The 19,778-nt window shown below is 35.7% G+C and overlaps 1 protein-coding gene across 4 annotated transcripts in view; it reads left to right on the forward strand.

The window, feature by feature from the left end:
* MEI4 (meiotic double-stranded break formation protein 4) overlaps window positions 1-19,778 on the forward strand; it is a 128,565-nt gene that overhangs the window by 34,640 nt on the left and 74,147 nt on the right. For 3 of the 4 annotated variants that reach the window (XM_064508693.1, XM_064508694.1, XM_026121124.2), the window contains exon 4: window positions 4,582-4,713. The exons of the other annotated variant lie outside the window; for it this stretch is intronic. In XM_064508693.1, the coding sequence (XP_064364763.1) occupies window positions 4,582-4,713 (132 nt within the window). The remainder of the gene's footprint in view (window positions 1-4,581; window positions 4,714-19,778) is intronic. 4 annotated transcript variants of the gene reach the window in all.

Consider the following 19,778-nt stretch of genomic DNA (forward strand, 5'->3'; position numbering starts at 1 on the left):
TTCACCTAGGTTCAAGTATTCACACTAAGCAGAGTTCACTGTTCTGACTTCAGAGAGCATACATTTGAACAGGCATCTCTCACATCTCACAGCGAGTGCTGTAATTCAGCAAACAGGAATTCAAGGGTCTCTTGTTCTCTCAGATTTTCAAAAGTAACACTCCCCTGGATTTTGTCTAGTTCTCTTGTTGCTAAAGGCAAATTAGCAGATATACTAAATGTTATGTCTGAAAACGTAGATCTGTAAAATATGTATCCATTCTTAATTTAAAAAAGTACTAAGGTAACGATGAGTTGTGGATTAGAATAGGAAATATGCTATTTTTTTTTTTTTTAGCATTCATTAAACATCTCAGTAATGATTCAGAGCAGTCTTATGGAATATGCAAGCTGTCAAGAAGGCAGAACTATGTAGGTGTTGTAAACATTGTTTCTGCATAGGGCTTTAGTAGATACTATGGAGATCTTAAATGTTTAGATTATGAAGAGGAGCCATTGCTTTTTTATGAGAGTGTGTATACTTCCAGTATATTGTTGTCTGATTTTTAAGTTACATATCCTTAAAAGACATATAGATGCATTCGTTATGTTATCCTTTCTTACCACTTTAATTGTTCAGAAACCTATTTTTGTCTTACCTTCATTCACATTTAATCTTTATACAATCTTTGATGAATATGTTTATGGAGGATTTTAATCTAACAGGTTTTCAAAACTGTATGTGTACAATTTATGAATTCTCTTTAATATTGGGAGTCCGCTGTGTCTCTGTCAGGCTACAGATTTGGTGCTGAGCATAAGACTTATCTATAGTTTTCTTTTTATGTTTGTTTTGGGATTACATGCTAAGGTGAGGTCATTAACAGGAAGGATTTGTTAAAATTTGTTTGTTATGACTGGGAATAGGAGATTGTCTCATATTGGGCACAGGAAAGCTGAGGTGATCAAACTCATCTGCTGTGACAGGCTGGTAAATAGGCATCGTGTCAACTGACAGAGGCAGTTTGATCATCTGATCAGGCAGATAAGCAGTAACCCAGAAGCTATTTTATGAGCTGTTTTTACAGCAAAAGCGAGAGACAGATGAGAGGAGGAAGATCGTGCATTGCTTTAACAGGCTGTGACCACATGCTCCTTAGTCATGGAAGAACTAAATTCGAGAGACTTTTATTATCATTTTCCTTGGATATGTATACTTTTGTTCTGTTTGAATTGAAAAGTAAATAACTTTCAGAATATATTTCTAAAATCTTTATATGTTCAAATAGCATGTGCATTCAAATAGCAGAAATGTAAATTACAAGGTGGAAAAGGAACAATTACAAAGAAAATTACAAATTCCAAGGTGATGTTGCCCTGTGGAAAAAAGGGACTTGAGCAACTGGAGAATTGAGGGAAACCAGTACAAGTTACATGGTGGAATATAGTCTCAACTCCCTGAGCTGCTGGGGTGCAGGCAAAAGATTTTGAGTATGTGAGTATGTGTGAGTATGCCTGGAGATACAAAACCAGTGTTGTGGATGTTTCTCTGATTCCATAAGCTTAAAGAAATCAGATACATTGTTTAGGACTCGAGCACAATAGCCTGATAAGTGTCCAGCAAAGCGAGTGTTATTAGAAGTATGACAACTTCTGGAAGACTTAGCTGTTAAATGACAGTTAATCCTTAATCCTTTTATGACCTAAAAATCAATAAAAAGTATATATTCTTTATGACAGGTGGAAACCCTTAGAAAGTAAATAACGGAACACTTTAATGTATCCTATATGTCATTTCATCGCTTTGAAAATTGATTTCATGCCTGTGCAAGCATTGTTTTTTAAGTAAAAGTGAAGATATCATTAACTATGTTTTGGTACTCATGAACCTTGGACTAGTATTTTCTGGTATATAGGTATATTTGTATTTTGATATGTGAAGTCTGCTTGTTCTGTTTTTGATCTTTGGTTGTAGCAGTGGTTTAATGCAAGCTAGTACCAGTTGACTTGCATGTAATATCTTGAAAAATGACGAAAATATAAACATGGAATCAGAATGGCTGAGGTTGGAAAGGACCTCTGGACACTGTCTAGTCCAACCACCCTTCCTCAAAGCAGGGTCAGTTAGAGCAGGTCGCTCAGGGCTGTGTCCAGTTGGTTTTGAATATCTCCAAGGATGGAGACTTCACAACCTTTCTGGGCAACCTGTTTTAGTGCTCAGTCACCCTTATAGTAAAGCAGTTTTTTCTTGCGTTTAAACAGAATTTCCTGTAATTCAGTTTGTGCCCTTTTCCTCTTCTCCTTTCACTGGGCACCACTGGGAATAGTCTGGCTCTATCTGCTTTACACCCTCTCAGGAGGTATTTATAAACATCGATAAGATGCCTCCTGATCCTTCTCTTCTCCAGGCTGAACATTTCCAGCTCTCTCAGCCTCTCCTTGTATGAGAGATGCTGTGATCCCTTCATCATCATCTTGTCCCTTTGCTGGTCTTTCTCCAGTATGTCCCTGTCTGTCGTGTACTGAGGAGCCCAGAACTGGACCCGGCACTCCAGAGGGGTCTCACCAGGGCTGAGTAGAGAGGAAGGATCACCTCCCTTGGCCTGCTATCAACTCACTGCCTCATGCAGCCCAAGATGCTGTTGGCTGCCTTTGCTCTGAGAGCACATTCATGCCTTCATGCCTCAACTTGTTGTCTACCAGGACACCCAGGTCCTTTTCTGCCAAACTGCTTTCCAGCCAGTTGGCCCCCAGCATGTGCTAGTGTATGGAGTTATTCCTCCTGGGGGCAGGACTTGGTTCTTCCCTTTGCTGAACTTCACAAGATTCCTGTTTGCCCATTTCTCTAGCTTCTCAAGGCCCCTATGAGTGTCAGCACACCCATCTGTTATTTCAACCATTCCTCCCAGTTTTGTATCATCTGCAAAATTGCTGAGGGTGCACTCTGTCCCATCATCTAGGTCATTAACGAAGATATTAAACATACTGGCCCTGGGGATTGACCCCTGGGGTACACATCCAACTGTCCTCCAGCTGGATTTCGTGTTGCTTATCACAATGCTTTCAGTCCAGCAGTTCAGCCAGTTTTTAGTCCACGTCATCGTCTACTTATCTAGCCCTGTACTTCATCAGTTTGTCACTGAGGATGTTACGGGGACAGTGTTGAAAGTCTTACTAAAGTCAAGATAATCAGCATCCACTGCTCTCCCCTCATCCACCGGGCTACATTCATCTCATCGCAGAAGGCTATCAGGTTGGTTGAGTATGATTTCCTCTTTGTAAATCCATGCTGACTACTCCCAGTCACCTCTTTTGTCCTTCATATGTTTGAAAATGGCCTCCAGGAGGATTTGTCCCATACAAACTTGCTAAATGGTAGGTAAGTTTAGAATGCAAGTATACACCTTTTAGCCAGACAATGTAGGCAGGGAGCAATAGGTGGTTTAATTGCAGCCATACATGATGAATAATCGTGTACAGCTAGATGAATAATGATGGGATGGTCTGCTTTTGAGTGGTTCAGGTTTTTTAGTTGTACTTAGACACAGGAATGGGGGACAGAGTATCCTTCTGTCAATCAAAAATATTCAGCTATAGCGTTTTATCTGCTTGAACAGATACTGTGCAAGAGATACTGAATATTAATGCTGTAGGGGTATAAAAGTTTTATAGTCATTATCTTTAAGGTACACTTTTTTCCTTTGAAGGAACTCTGATACATTTATATATAGAAAGGAGAATTTCTTCTGGTAGTGTTTTAAGAAATAATGACTTGTTTACTTTGTAGAGCAGTATGTTTCATGACATAATGACTATACATTTCTATTTCTGGGTAGTAAGAAAATAGTTTTTATCTTTTTAATAGGAAAGATTGTATGGCAAAAAATTACAAATATAATTCTCATGTATATTCAGATCACTCCTATGATTTGAGGGAAATGCCTTGTTTGCAGCTTATTAAATGACAATATGAAAGTGGTGTGTTTGAATCTGAAAATTCAGTGCATCTCCTGTTAGTTAACATTTAATCAAGTTTATTCCTGTTAACACCATTGACTGTAAACTCCAGTTTAGCTCTTGGTTAGCTTATGTGTTTGAATTTCAAAGAATTTGGTTGTTCATTTGTCTGCCTGAGACACAGAGTTACTCTATATGCAGAGTAGTCACCCACTTTTTCTGACAGCAGAATGGGCTTGATGACAGCTAATGCTGAAAAGATGTCTCCTGAGGAATTCACTTTCTTGGAGGAATTTGTTCATATGACAGTTTCTTGTAGTGCTAACCTTTGAAAAAGTAAAGTTTCTAATTAATGGATGTGAACTTCATATACCTATTTACATATAGGTATGCACGTGCACACACACACAGAGATGTATATGCGTATATATATATATCTGTGTACCTATACAAATAAATACTATATTTATATTATATTTAAATATTTAATTTAGGTTTAAGCTGTATAAAATTTTGAATTTGTTGACTTTTTTCCTTTAAAATTTTAATTTGTAAGTCCTGGTTCTATTTAAGCAGATCCTTTGGGGTAAAAAGACTGAGGCAAACTTTGAAAGATGAAGTTTACTGTTACTTATTTACTGTTTAGTTTCAGGCACTGCATGCTGTATCCCACATGCTTCTTTCGCTAGGAAGGAACAACGTACTAAGAAATTCTTTAATCTCTCTCCTACTATCAGAAGTACATCAGTTTGCTGAGCAGCTGTGGCAAGCTCACCAGGTACTGTTTTCTTTTCTTTTGGAGAAAGACCAAACAATAATATTGGGGAGTATTTTATCTACAACTGTTTGTCTCATAAAATGTAGTAAGTGGATCATTCTATAGAATATGTAGGTTTAAGAGCCCAATGAACGTTAGCCCCTAACTTTACCAGCTGATTCAAAAAAGAGATATAAAGTAAAAGAAAAAATCCTTATGGACAAAAATAAATTTATCTCACTGTATAATAAATAGTGTATATAGGTTTTGAGATCAGGCTATGAAACTTTGAAAGTATTTGAAGCAGATATTTAAAATAATTATTGCCACCTATAACGTGGGTAATGAAGGCCTACAGTTTAGGCATCCAGTTGGACGCACAAAACATTATGGCTTTCTCTATCTCATGTAGACTTGGATATAAGCTTGCATTATTGTCTTTAGGAATTATATTTCATATTTCACATTATAATGCTAATTTGTATGCTATAAAAGTTATCCCTGACTATCTGCTCTTCATCTCTCATGCATTAAAATAACCTAATTACATTTTAAGAGCAGAATGAAATAGAGATTGTATTTTCTGGCAGAATTGACTTTTTATGTTAAATTTGCATTTTGAAACTATGCAATACATGGAACAAGCATAACTTCCCTGGTAAACTATTGATTTAAAAACAAAATAGAGGAAATAGATGTCCCTTTAACATCTGTAGAACAGATGTATGAAATCGGTTGGGTATTCCTGGATTTTTTGTGTGCCTCTGTGTGTGGGCATATATTTAATGCAAACGGTACAGTCTCACTTGAGATTATGACTTAATTGTATAACACTCTGGAAGAGTCAATGAAAACAAAGCACACAACACCAGCAGCATATTTGATGGAAAAGAAAGCTATTGACGTGTAGAGAATACTCATCATAAATGTATCAGCAAATACTCTGGTTCAGTTTGACAACTGTTCTAGGTCTTGCTCAAACAGCATTAACTTTGTTTTCTCTAGGATATGATATGAGAATATGTTCTGACTGCTCATAAGGGAATGTGTAATTTCAAACCTGCATTTATAGTATGATTGAATTATATTCTGAAAAGGCTTCAGAAAGACTGTTTTTGAAAGAGTTCAACAATGTGTCTTATTTTAAGTCACTAGTAGCATATCAGAGTTATTGGTAGCAACCAAAAGCAAACAAACTTTAAACAAATATAAGAATAGGGAAATACATAATTAAAAATGTTTTTCTTTTTTAATTCAAAGAAGATAAACATTTTTAATATAATTAAATCTCACCTGTTTAACAGAATTATTCATCCCTCCTTTCAGTGCACAGTTTTTGCCAGTGGCGACACAGAACTCACCAAATAAAGTTGTTTCAATCCATTTCTGCTGTGCTCCACACTGACAGAAGGCTTGCACTGGATTGTAGACCCTTTGCTGAGTTAGTTACTGTATATTACTCTTACCATGCTGAAATTATTTTTATGTATTACTTTCCTGTTTGGTACATAAATTTTATTTCCAAAAATTTGTCAGGTTTAGTTCCTCTTTGGCTTTGCTTTATGTTGGGAAGAATCATATATTTTATTTTAAGATTATAATAGGAGAGATTACAAAACTGCATAACTTGCAGTTGAGAAAATGGAAGTAAATTAGTATTCTGTGATTTTAACCATCAAAGATTCTCTTTAATTCCATGAAAGAGGCTTGGCTCTTTCTAATGGCAAATGTTTTTATTACTGGCACTGTAATTTGTAAATTTATGGGAAAACAGTGAAAGGTTGATTCATATATAAATGTAGAGAAGTTGGTTATTTATTCCTTAAACAATTCTTATACAACAGCTGATACGATAAATTGTTTAAATCCCTGTATCACTAGAATGGCTTGATGCCCTTAGTTGACATGTACAGCAGCTTTCCTCTTTTACCTCTGGGAAGGCTTTGGGCTCTTCCCAAATTTTCAGTGTCAAAAATAGAGGCCTCCTTCCTGAAACATCTGAAGAAAGTTGTATCCAGCACTGAAGTGAAGGTGCCCACTGAGTGAGAAAGAGGCAACTTTGTCTTGGAAGGTGACCAGATATCCAGATTTCATTTTGGAGAACACAGAAGTAAAGCCCAGCCATTGTTTTGGGGAGCCTTGTTTACCATTCCCTAAGCACTGAAGATTTTGATGAGGTATTGTTGGTACTAAGCTAATGGCAAAGAAGTCTTGCATAGTCCTTTGTGGATGCCAAAAAGTCTGTGCCCAGAATTGAGCTGCTTCTATAAGAAGAGTATAGGAGAAAACTATTTCAAAAGATGCTATGGTATTTTTCCTTCCTCCCTAATCAGTTATTTTTCCCCTCTATAAATCCATTGGTCTACCTTCTTACCATCATCCTCCTCCTTCTTCAGGAGAGTCTTCAAGTAATAATTCTTCATGTTGAGAGCTGACCCAATTTAAGAGCTCAAAAGAATTTCTGAGTTGGCAGGGGTTTGTACTCCTTTATTCAAAAGGAAAAATAAATATGTTTTTGATCTTATACATTCATTCTGTTTCTTCATACTTAATATATGTGAAGTGAAATTCAGGACAGTAAAATGTATCCGTCACTTGATCTTCAGGACTAACTCTTTTTCAGCTTTAAGGCTTTGCTCCCCATAGGCCTCAATCTGTCTCATTTCAATTACCTAATATTTGTGCTTGCTGCAAATCTTAGCTGTTACTAATATGCTGTAACAATTTTCAGATTTTCTGCCATCAAAATCCTCCACAAAATGTGTCCCACCTTTACAAGTGAGGATGTGTTTATGTTTACTGTTGTGCAGAGAGAAACATAGGAAGACACTTTATGAGGTTCCCTTTCCCTGTTTTTTCAGCAGCACAACTTTTTGTTCACCTGGGGAAATAGCTTAGTTCTCTCAGACTCGAGAATTCTTAGAGTCACGTTTACACTAGGAGAGATTCCTGTTCTGCTTCTGTTTCCTCTCCGTAAGTGTTCGGTCTATCTTCTGCTACTGAAACACGTTCATTCTTTCTTTTTAAACAAGGTCATCTGGTGCTAATGAAGGCATATTGCCCTCTGATACAGTAATGTATTTATATTTTCCTCACGCAGTATTACCAGTGTTTCTTAGAAGAGGAATGCACCTTGATCGATCAACCAAAAACCTTATCTGAAATAGGACTTCCGTATAATCTTACCAAAGCTTATGGAGCTTCCTTCTGAGTCACTTGTGATATGATCTTTTAACCACTTTTTTGCATTAAAGTGACCATTAGAAGAATAAGCAAGCTTCAGGCATCTAGGTAGACTCTCCGATGGCTATTTTTACAGTGACAGAGTGTCTTGTACGTTATGAAATGTTCAGCCCCAACGTGATGTCAGTTTCTCTTAAGCACAGAGTTTTAGCCATGTTCTTCTAAACATACATATAGTGTCTATGGAAAAAACAATGCAGGTCACATGTTTTTTTTTTATATATCTGTTCATTCAAGAGCCGGCTACTCTAAATATGAAGCCCCTTCATCTCAAAGACTAAATGGATAACGCATCCCACTGCACTACTGGTTGGCTGAAATATCTGCCCTTCTGCCTCCTGAGGCCTGCTTGACCACTGATGTCTTTTCCTTTCTTCAAAGTGTGCCATATGCTAACCATCTTCAATCAAATAAAATACTGCTGACTGGATCTGGCTGCTAGAACTGATGCTCAGCTGATGGGAATGATATTTTTGTGTCACAGATCTAGTGGATACTACATATGCTTTTGATACTGCATATACTTGCCATCTTCAAGAGATGCTGTGATTTGTTGCTTTAATCCACAAGGAAATATACTAGAAAAAATTAAAGTTATATGACCTGTGGAACGAGATGCTTCAAGAAGCTTTGATCATTGAGGTCATGCTCCATCACCATCTCTGTCCTTGCTGTTCATTGTGCTTGGTGAAATAGGCTTCGAGCTAGTGGAGTTGAAGGCCTCATTTTTCCAGTGCTTTTTTTCAACCTTTTCCTGTGAGCAGTGGGAGGCACAGGGTGGCTGAATTTGCAGCTGCCCTTGTTCAAAACTTTCCAGTACTGTGTACATGTGTCTGTAGGTGCACACATCAGAGGACTGTAAGATCTTGAAATGCTGCAGTTCATATATTGGGCAGATAAATGAAGTTCTAGTTTGCTTAGCTTGCTGAGAAGTTAATGTTCTTAAAGTTTATGCATTCTTGCATACATCTTTTTGTGTTGTTTTTCAAACTGCAAGTTAATCCCCACAGTAGCTTTAGATGTGCACAATTGGCATAGTTCCACTAGATGGTTTATGCTCATTTACAAACACTTATATTTTCTGTATGTTACAATTATTTTTGGAAATAGGACTTAAAGAACAGCTCTTTTTACTTATAAAAATAGGTCACTAAACTCTAGTATTTCTGGCAGCCTAGTTTATGGGCTTGCTTTCAAATGTTTCTAACTTTGTGAAACATTACCTTTGAGTGGCATGATTCTGAAAAGGATTAACATTTTTTTTCTTATTTTATAATCTAAAGTAACAATACAGTATCAGTTTGAAATATACAAAATGACAGCTTTAGAAAAAATTACTCATAAATATTTAAATTACAGTTTGCCAAAGGATAATACTTTATACAGTCAAATTTCGTTAGTTGGCAAGTATCCTAATCCTGTCCTGTTACTTAAGCAAAACTGCTGTTAATTGCTACCCTCTGAGGCAATTAAATTATGGACTTTGAATCTTAGTTATGACTAGAGGTATGCAAATATCCGCTTTCTTTTTTTGTTTTGTTTTCGGTTTTCTTTTGTTTCTGTCTTCTTTTTTTTTCGTCTTTCTTGGCAGATAAAACAAATTAAGAAGTCAGGAGGGGAATGTATTCAGATTAGCCTGCACTTAGTTTTTGAACATTTAGTGAACCACAGAAATTGAAAAAATAGTTTTTGATCCCAGCAATTTTTTTTTGAACAGTTATGTAGTTTTTTAAGTTGAAGATGTTTTCTAACATTGATTTGGATTGAAAAAAAATCCTTTTGACTTTTCTGTATTAATTTTCTAGATACTTCAGGATTTTTTTAAAGTTTCCTCACTAAGAGTTGAGCAGAGCCACAATTATTATATAAGATGTTTGCATCCCAGAATGTATAGCTTTCTGTTTAATCATTTCTTCAATAAGAAGTGTGCTTAGCTCAGGTTATGTATGTTTGCGGATATGTACTTTCATAGACATTGAACACAGCTGGGTTTAAAATTCTGAATTATTTTAATAGGAGTGTATCTGTGTCCCCTTGGAACAATCTTAACTGTCTATTGTCCACAACTTTAAAATGTTATGTGTGGCCCTGGTCTTAAAAATTAAAGTACAAGTTCACTGTAGGAGAATGTCTGTGATGAACTAAACCAGAAAAGTACAGAAATTACTGTTCATATTTTCATCTTGTTCCCTAACTGGTTAAATCAGTTGATCTTAGAATATGACAGACCAACACAAAGTTTTGTTTAATACTTTTAACCAATATTCTCACATGTCAATATAGTAAATAGAAGGAGCTAAGGTTCATGTAAAACAGTATAATTTTCCTGATTTTTCTCCCTGTTAAGCTCACTTTTATGGTAGTAAACCCTCAAACTAGTTAGGAATTTCAGTTAAGTTTCTTAAAGTACTTCATCGTGTGCTGAAAGTACAGCTCATACTTCAGCACCTTGCTGACTCCAGGACATTAACTTCTAGGCAATAGAATATTAATATAAACTCAGTTGTATCCTTTAATTTTTATTGATGTAGCAGATGTACTTTTCATTTTTATCTGTAATAAAAGCCTTTCATGCTGCATAAATGTGATATATAAAAATACAATAACCAAACCCTATCTTCCTCTGGAATAGAAATCTCTTGATACCCAAGAGGATTCCTTTTGCCGAGTAGATACAATTTTAAGATACTAAGGTTTCAGAATGATTCTGTGGAAGGTGGATTGTTTTTCAAATGTTGAGCTTCTCACTGTGATAGCGAATCTTCCTTTATGATAACTGTTTCAAAGACAGAGGACCAGAAACGAAAAGCACCTACCGGTTCCCTGGCTGTTTCTGACCTTCTAGGTGATAATTTCAAGAACTCTGAAAATGGAAATTAATTTATGGTTAATCCTATTTGTGATGAAGCCAGAAAATAGGTTTGAAAATAGAAGGAAGGCATACAGTGAGTTTTTGGAAAGCCTTGTTTTTCAAAAGTTGCTGATATATAGCTTGTCTAGCATTACATTCCTACATTGCACTACATTCTGGACAGTATTTTTCCATTCTCAAATCCTAAAAATATTTCTATCACAAAAACTGTACCCTGAATATGGTTTTTAAATATGAAACACAAAGGTATATGTTTTTCTTAACATTATATGTAAGCAGTAAGTCCAGATCCTCAAAGGCATTTGGACATTAACTTTTCTCCTGAAATTAATGGAGTGATTAGACACTGACACAGGTCTTGGAGTGGGATTCATCATATTTATTTTAGATGTGTGTAGTGGAGACTGCTGTCATTCTCATAGAAGTCAACCGAGCCAATAATATGGTTAGCTAAGAAACTTCTTAAAATTAAGATAGGTAATTGTTCAAAGCATTGTTGAACGTTACATAAATTCTCAAGAATTAGGCTTATTCTGACAGAATAGCTTTGAATCACATCAGCCAGTAGAGGTCTTTAGAGAGTTAGAGAGATATATGATGCTATTTGTCTCACTAACTTCAGATTTTTATAATGTTTCCATTTAATTTGCTTGCTTTAGTTTCTCTAGCCAAGGAAGGGAAATAGGTATTTCTTGGGAGCGGCTCAATTTGACCTGTTTTGGATGCCCACATTACGATAGGAAAGAGTAATTGCCCCTGGAGATGCCTGTTTCTCTCTGCTGGCTATGAGGAAAGAAACCTAAGTCGCATAGCTTAACTATAGACATTCGTATTTCAGGCATCTAAAGTTGTGAGATGAATCCCATCATATCTCCCTAAAGACCAAGCTTTTATGCCAAAAAGGCCCAATCCTGCAGAACTGTTATAACAGGTAAGCATGGAAGGCATACTTGTGTCTGGACAACAACAGTTATGTAACTACCCTTATTAGATGTCTCAGTTTTATGAGGATGGTAGAAGGATGTACTTTAGTTAGGTTATTTAATTTCTTAACTTATTTTCTAGTTGTTCAAAGCCTTTAAGTGCAGCATTTGTTAAAAAAGATTGATGATAAACTAGAGTGCAGGGTACCTGTATTGGAGCTTGCTGTAACCCACATTCAGCAGTGATCTTTCTGATCCATATGCCAGAGTAGGAAGGTCTTTTAAGCTGACAGTCTACACAAGAAATACATTGTAGAAAGAAAAGTAGAATAAGGAGCATGGATACAGTAGAATTTTGAGCATTTTTATAGATTTTTGTTGCCATTCAGCACTGCATAACAGTCATGTCACTGAAATGTCAAGCTGCGTGTCAACTGTTCTGTACAGAGGCAAATGAAGGGCTGATTTATTCCTATGGCTAGAAAGCCATTTTTTCTAGCATGTCCGCATACTGGGGACATGTGGAATGTCAAGATGGACAAGCTCAGTGGTAATCAATCCATCAGGGAAAACAGAGTTTGCCTGAGGCTCTGTTCAGCTAGATAACAAAAAGGTTCAGAGTGATAAGAATTGAGCTATTCATGTCAGGGCTTGTCTCCATAAACCTTTCCCCATGCAGCAATTCCGTATTCACTGGATGTTCTGGGCATATATGGTACCCACCACATGCTTCATGCCCAATGCAGATGTGTCCAATGCAGAGAATTGTTCAAATAACCTTCTCTGTTCAAGAAGTCTGCTCTGTTTGCGCAGTATGTCTAATCTCTTTAACCAAAAGTTTATTTATGTTATAATGAAACTTTTACATAGAAAGAGTCTTTACTGCTTTTCCCAAATATGGTAGAAAATGGCTTAAACTGGTAATTTTCAGGATGAAATGAACTGTCCTCTCCAGAAGAAAAAAATAGGTAAGAATATTATGCAATTAGATAAGTTACATGTACTTTCCAGTCTATTGTCATTTGAGATCTTAAAATGGCTATCCAGTCTCTCTGGTTTTGTGTAGTTTCCAGTGATCGCTTTAACTTACACGTCAGGTTAATAGTACTTTGCCTAAGTAAAAGAAAAGGAATTTATGTCATGTAGATCTCAGGAAAACTGTTAAACTTACAGTTATACAATATGTGGACATCTGTTTGTGCTTTTTAAGGTGTTATTTCTTTCCTTATTATGCCTATAAGCACAGACTATAACGTACTTCAAATTATGAACCATTTTAGGGCTTTATTTTATACAAGAGTAATAGAGCTGGAAAAGATACCTCAAAATAGTGCTGTGGGTAAATACAGGATTACTTCTTATTCCATGTGATTGTTGATACTATTGCTAAGTAAGGAATTAATGGCTGGATAGAATAATCAGTGGATCTACATTTTGTCTCATAAACATGTACCTAATTTGGAGATAGGGGCTTGCGAAATAAATCTCTCCCATAATAGACAGGGGGGAAAGATTCAGTCAAGACTCGGTATAGAGCAGAAGAGTGTCATACACCTTCGAAGTATACACCTGCTTTTGCTCCAAATGTCATCCCCTATTATAGATTAGATTTTAAGATGCATACAAAATAGTGTGGCATGTCAGACAGAATAGGAAAATGACAAATAGTTCATGCAGTTTCTCTGTTCCTTCTCATACTATCATAAAATGATAGTACTAAGGAGAAAGAAATTTAGAAATATTCTTACAGAGCTAAAAGGTAGCAGGGCTTTGACTATACTTAGATGCTTGGCAAAATTGACGGTGACATGTAATCAGAAAACTCAGGTGTGTTGGAGAATAGAAGAAGCAAATATCGATTATATGAGGAGAGCTCTTTATTACTCTTGACTAGAGAATTAGTCTTAAGAATTTAATACTGGTGAATCTCATTCATGGAAACATAAGTATTAGAGAAGGAGAAATGTCATAATTACAGAAATCAGGATTTACTGTATTTCAGCAAGTAAACAAGTAATGTTCCTGGAAATCTTGTTGTTTCAAATCATGCACAAAGTATAGGCTTTGAAAAAAGTCTGCTCAGAGAGCAAAAAATAGCATAGCTATAAATTACAATGAACTATTGGAATTCTTGCTACAATAAAAAATATGAAATGAATGTTCACCTAGATTAATGCTGCTGCTGGCATTTACTTCCTTATTCTGATTGTTAATTCTGTCCTTTTGCTATTGCTTGCTATACAGCTCAGTAATCCATCTGCATGCTTGAAAACAGAAGTGTTGTGGCATACATTGTATACCCACCCACTAATCCAGAAGACCATTTGATTATTGCTCAATCTGTGCCTCCAAATAGGTAGTTAGAATGCTCCTTTTAACCAGCTTTCTTCATGGGGCATTCCTGCTTACTGACAGTGTTTTGCAAAAGGGAATGATGTTACAGGAAAAAAAGCATTGCTTTTGTCATGGTTTTGGATGTTTCAGTTATCTGTGTGAATTAGCAAATAGACCATTTGTGCTCTTAAAAGTTAAATTTATGGGCAGGGCATTGTATTTTTTTAACTGTTGTTGATTTGCCTTCTGATTCTTTTTTCTTTTGGAGAACTTTTTAAAGTCTTTATCACAATTTACTTTTAACATAGTTTCACTGAATGCTTTGCTAGATACAGTGTAAATGCATAGTTCGGGTGTCAATGGCCTTGCAATTTATTTGCTGCTTTTGTGTTTCATGTCTGTATATAAGAGAAAAGGTAAGAGTTGCAGCACTGCAATTCCATGGCCTAATTATAAGTTGCTGATATTCTGTTTGGGATAGTAATTACAGTTGATAGTTAAGCTGTCTATAAATAACAACCTAGTTAAATGCAGTACAACATGAATGGAAAACTATGGGAAGATACTGATTTACCTGTGAAATTGTAGCTTCATCTTTCTTTTGTAACGTTCTTTCCAGTTACAGGACATGTTAATATCTTTGGATTTTGTATCTTTTCACTCACTTGCCTCTAAAAATGTGGGACAGTCTTGTACATAATGACTCAGAACGTAGGCCTGCCACATTGGGACCTCATTTGTTATGGCATGCCTTCTCCAGTAATGATGTGGTATGCCATCAAGTGTAAAAGTAGTTCTGCCTATGTGAATAACCTGTAAGCAGAGCTTAGTTGAGATTAGTTTAATTTAGCTTTATGTTGGGTAAGCAGAAGATAATGGATCAAAAATTATCAGAGGCCAGACAGATCAATTAGGCCTTTCCAAGAGCAAAAGGTTAGAAGATATAATAAACATACATATTTTTAATCTTGTTCAGATTGAGATAAAATAGTGATACATAGCCAATGACCTTGTATTGATTAAGATGTGAATTACTAAGATAATAAAGGAGATGTTTCACATCATCGGGTGTGTGGATGACGCCAAACTTGATGCACTTGAGGGCAAGGCTGCCTTTCAGAGATACCTAGAGGAATGGGCTGACAGGAACCTTATGAAATTCAACCAAGACAAATGCAAAGTCATTTGAACTTTTTGTTATCTAACAAACAGGAAAAACATTCAAAATCAAAAATCTCTCTAGCCATTGCCTATCTCATACCATGTTCTTCACAGACACACAAGCTACATTGCAAAAGATATATATTGCATTCATACTATTATTAATAAATTATTTTCTTACACCATTGTCCAGTCTTTAGCAACCTGTTTCATGTATTAGATGTATTTAAGTTGAGACCTCTGGCTGTAAGCACAGTACTAACTGACAGTGGACTCCCATGGGGCTATGTGCTGTCTAAGTCAAAAGATTACAGTCAAAACAGGCAGGAGACAGAAAAGCATAAAAGAGGAAGAATAACATGCATGGACATCTCAGTGGCAAAAGCCAGATCCTTCTCTCTGGTGTTATTACAGCACTCACAGAATTGAGCTTCCTTCCAGTCACCTAAACCCCATCCTGATTGCTTCTCTATTACCTCTCTCAGTCCCGGATACATTTCGGTCCTCGTCTGTCTTTCACAGACTTTCTGAGCTCCAGAGGAAATATGCCAGGAGAAGGTAGCATCAGAGGTCTGGGGCAGAAGAAGAGGGCAGGGAGCTGTTAAAGGTTGAAAACCCTTTCTCATTAAAAGGGAGGAGTAAAACTAGTTATTATTCCCTATGTTATTTCTCAAAGGTAAATGGCCTGTGTTTACATTTGGTATCTCGAAACAGATACTGAGGTCTGAGTAGTGAGTTGCACTTCTGTCGGATACACGTTTTATGGTTAAAAGTAATTATTGTATCATCTCCTTAGAACAAGTTTTCAGGTATAACATGTAAAAGGGATACTTCTTTCACTTACTAAGGAGAAAAAAGAAGTGACTTTCAGACAGTAAACTTCACCCACATTGTAGATGAGATAAATGTCATAGTGTTCTCTGTTACAAGGACCTGTTCTCGTTTGTTTATAATTTTTGGCAAATGTTAGCCATTCAGGCTGAAATTTTCTACTACTGATGTCTTCCTCAGGCCATTTTTTATGTTTTTTATTTTGTTTATGTGAGTATATGTTTACAAGTTTTAAGTGCAAAGCCTAAGTTTTTATAGCTTTTACAGAAGTCAATAAGAGCTGTGTTTTAAGTCATGCAATTCTGTATAATACCAGACATGGTAAAATCATGTCCTAGTCAGCTAAGACTGGCATTAGTGGACACTTTGAGTATTTCAAAGACTCGTTTGTAAAAGGACAGTAACATTACCTCTCCCTCAAGGAATGGTGAAGTTAAAGTAATGCTTGTGGTATATGTGGAGTTGTAGCGATGATGGTCTTTTCCTTTTTTTTAAAGGAGATTACTAATTCTGTATTCAGAAAAGAGATTGAATGCTATGCATTTTACATCCATGTGTATAACAAGGATAAAAGAAGGACTAGATAGTATCTCTTCTAATTAGTATCATCCAGCCTCTGTCCTAACAGAAGCAGGTATTTTTGCAAAAAAAAGAAAAAGAAAAAAAAAGGAAAATAGTAAGAGGTCATGTAATTAAAAATGTAGGCATAAGAGAGTGAAATTAGGTTTATGATATCATTGTATTGATTTAAAATTGCCATTCCTAATTAAAAGCAGGTAGCTAGTACATTAAGAAACCATATGAAATACATGGGAGAAATAGTTTGCAATATTAAAGACCATATTCTGAATCATAGACCTTAATTTCCTTGGTGTTACGTGGTTCTGCTAAATGAGTGATGAATTCTTTGACCAGCCTTTGGAATATATCTTGCTAGTTCATGTCTATGTGCAGGTTGCTCAAGAATCACTCGGAGCTAAGTACTTAGGGGAAGGTTTGCTTTGATTAGTGTCTGAGTTTAATGAATGAGTGGTTTACAGTACTATTATTGTAAGATACAGGATCCGATTCCAGTTTGTGATTCTAGAGCCTGTCAAGGTGCAGCTTTCCATGGGCACACATTCATATAATTAATTAATTATTGTATGCCGGACACCTCCCTGTAAGCTATGCCTATCTGTTTTTCTGAATGTAGATGCCACTATAGAAAAAGTGGAGAAAGTTGGCTTTTGGGGAAAGTATAAAGGTTCTGAGACATTCCTTGTGCCAGCTTTAAGACTAATGAAAAGGAAGAGGATTTTAGCCCTTTAATGGTTTTAGAAGAGGCATATGGAGATTAAACTGCTTATAGAATTCTTTTTTTTTGTAACTCTATTGTGTTATTTGCCATATGGCATTTCTAGACAGCTTTAAAGTGTAACTTAGGCTTTAAATTGTGGAAGACTTACTAATAATTTGCTCAAAATTTATCTATTTTCCATAGAAATAGTGTTACTGAATAGGCTAAACAGCAAAAGGTGTTTTATGATGAGGAGTATGGAACCAACCTTCCCCTACGTTCATTAAAGTTCATGTTACTATATAACTAGGCAAGTCGTGATGTAAAGAACCAGTTGATCTAAATGTCAAGAATGTATTCTGTTTACTAAAAATAATGATTTTTGGTAACTTGTTTTCATTTAATATTTCTTAACTGAATGATTAAAGGTACATTAAAGGTACATTAAAACATAGACTAGAGCATTTTTATAATTAATAGGAAATTTGCACTGTATTCTTTGTGTGTATGTGTAATGTATATTAAAATATTGTTGACAAATACAAACTTCTATAAAATGTTGAAGGAGCTGGAATCATGTCTTCTAGAAAAGAGATGACTGAGGGGGAAGAGCAATAGTAATAGTCTTCTGGAGTGTGAAAAGTTGCTATGCAAGGAATAGTCTTTTATGACTCCTAGAGTGAACAAAAGGAAACGCTTGTTTATTGTGTTTAGGGTTAGGTGTTATGAGAAGCTTTTTCCGTGTTAAAATGATTAAATGCTTGAAAGAGACTATCCAACTTGTTGGAATAAGCTGTTGCATGCTTTTTAGCATCGGTAGCTAGAGTGCTCAGGAACAGGCAAGGCTGAAGATTCTCTTCTCTTTTACTGTATGTTTTCAAGTACGTACACGGTGAATGTCTTTTGGGGGTGACTTATGTATATTTGAACCTGTCTCAAGGTGGGGACAGGGTCTAGAAATTGATTGCTTGAGGACCCTTTCAGCTCGAAATCTGAACTCTGCACTCGTAGTTATATATTATATTAACATAGATAATTATGGTCAAAGTTTGAATCAGTTACGAAGGGAGGGAAGGAGAGAACTCCATTGCAGATTCGCAACTGCTTCTGAATTTTGGGAGAAACTGAAGTACTGTTCTAATTAAACTTGTGAGTGCTAGTTTTGGGGGGTTTGGTGTAATGCTGACGTTGTAATTAATGATTTAAATAGTATTTGAAAGCATGCTAGTAGGTCAGGAAAGAGGTTTTGGCTAAAATTTACAAAAGTTTGACTCTTATTTTAGAGAACTTACAAACATGCCCCAAAATCAAGATTTCAAAGTATGGGAGGTTAAAACTCTCTTCTTCAAGCAGTAATGCAATTCAGGATGTAGATTAGATATGTCCTGGAAAGGATTTTAAACAGGTGATTTTTGTGCAGAAGTGACTTGTTTGCGTCAGAGGAAGCCTCTTGGGATTTCTGTATTCGGAGTCCTGTGAATACTGTATTTGTCAAGCAGATTGCTTTTGATAGCCCAGCATATATTAAGTATTCACTGTAATGTCTGTATATAATATTTCTTATCCACAGAGCTGAAGAAAGTAATTTTAAGAAAGGTCTCAGGAATAGAGAGAAAAATGTAGCTGAAGGCTGGAGTAAACCGTTAATCGAGACCTTCGATTAATCATAGAGTTGTGCTCAGATACAGTGGTGCTTATGTGTATATATGAGAATCTGAATAATAGGTAACTTACAGCTGTGTTTACTTGAATAGCATTTCAGATAATATGTATTGTTCTGGGTTGTATTATGCTAATGAAAAAATAATATTCAAGAAGTTTTTACTATTTATTGCTCATTTTTAAATATTTCTATCATAAAAGCCTCTTCAAAATTTATTTTAACATACATTTCAATTTCAGAATATACATCTAAACTTCCTTACAAACAATTTTAAATGCATTTGAAAGTTAAATTATATTATTGGTTTGTAGATTCTGAGGTCAGAAAGAGTCATTTAGTTCAATTTACAAAGGCAATTGAATTTTCCAGAAGCTGAATTTAAGTATTTCTTCGTTAATCTAATCTGAAAACTGTTATTAATTCTATTCATGGTTTACAATTATTGTTCTCCTCTTAATTTAGTAATAGGTCATGATATTTTCTCTATCTGAATACTGTTGCTTAGAATTAAGTAACAGTTAAAAAAATAAAATAAAATGAAGACTGATAGAATATGCTGTGATAGTATTACAGCTGCATAAAGCAACCAACGATATTGTTTGTTAAAACAAAGAGGTCTACAGGAACAAATGAACACAAGTCTGACAGCTAGTGAGTTAGAAAACCTTTTCTCCCTCCCCCCCTTTTCTTTTCCTCCCCCAGATCACACAGAGGAATATATCTGTTTAAAAAAACCTGCATAAAATTAAAAAAATGTCCTTCATGGCAAGAATAAAATAT

Source organism: Dromaius novaehollandiae, chromosome 3 (assembly GCF_036370855.1).
Source record: "Dromaius novaehollandiae isolate bDroNov1 chromosome 3, bDroNov1.hap1, whole genome shotgun sequence".
In the NCBI taxonomy this organism is placed as follows: domain Eukaryota; kingdom Metazoa; phylum Chordata; class Aves; order Casuariiformes; family Dromaiidae; genus Dromaius; species Dromaius novaehollandiae.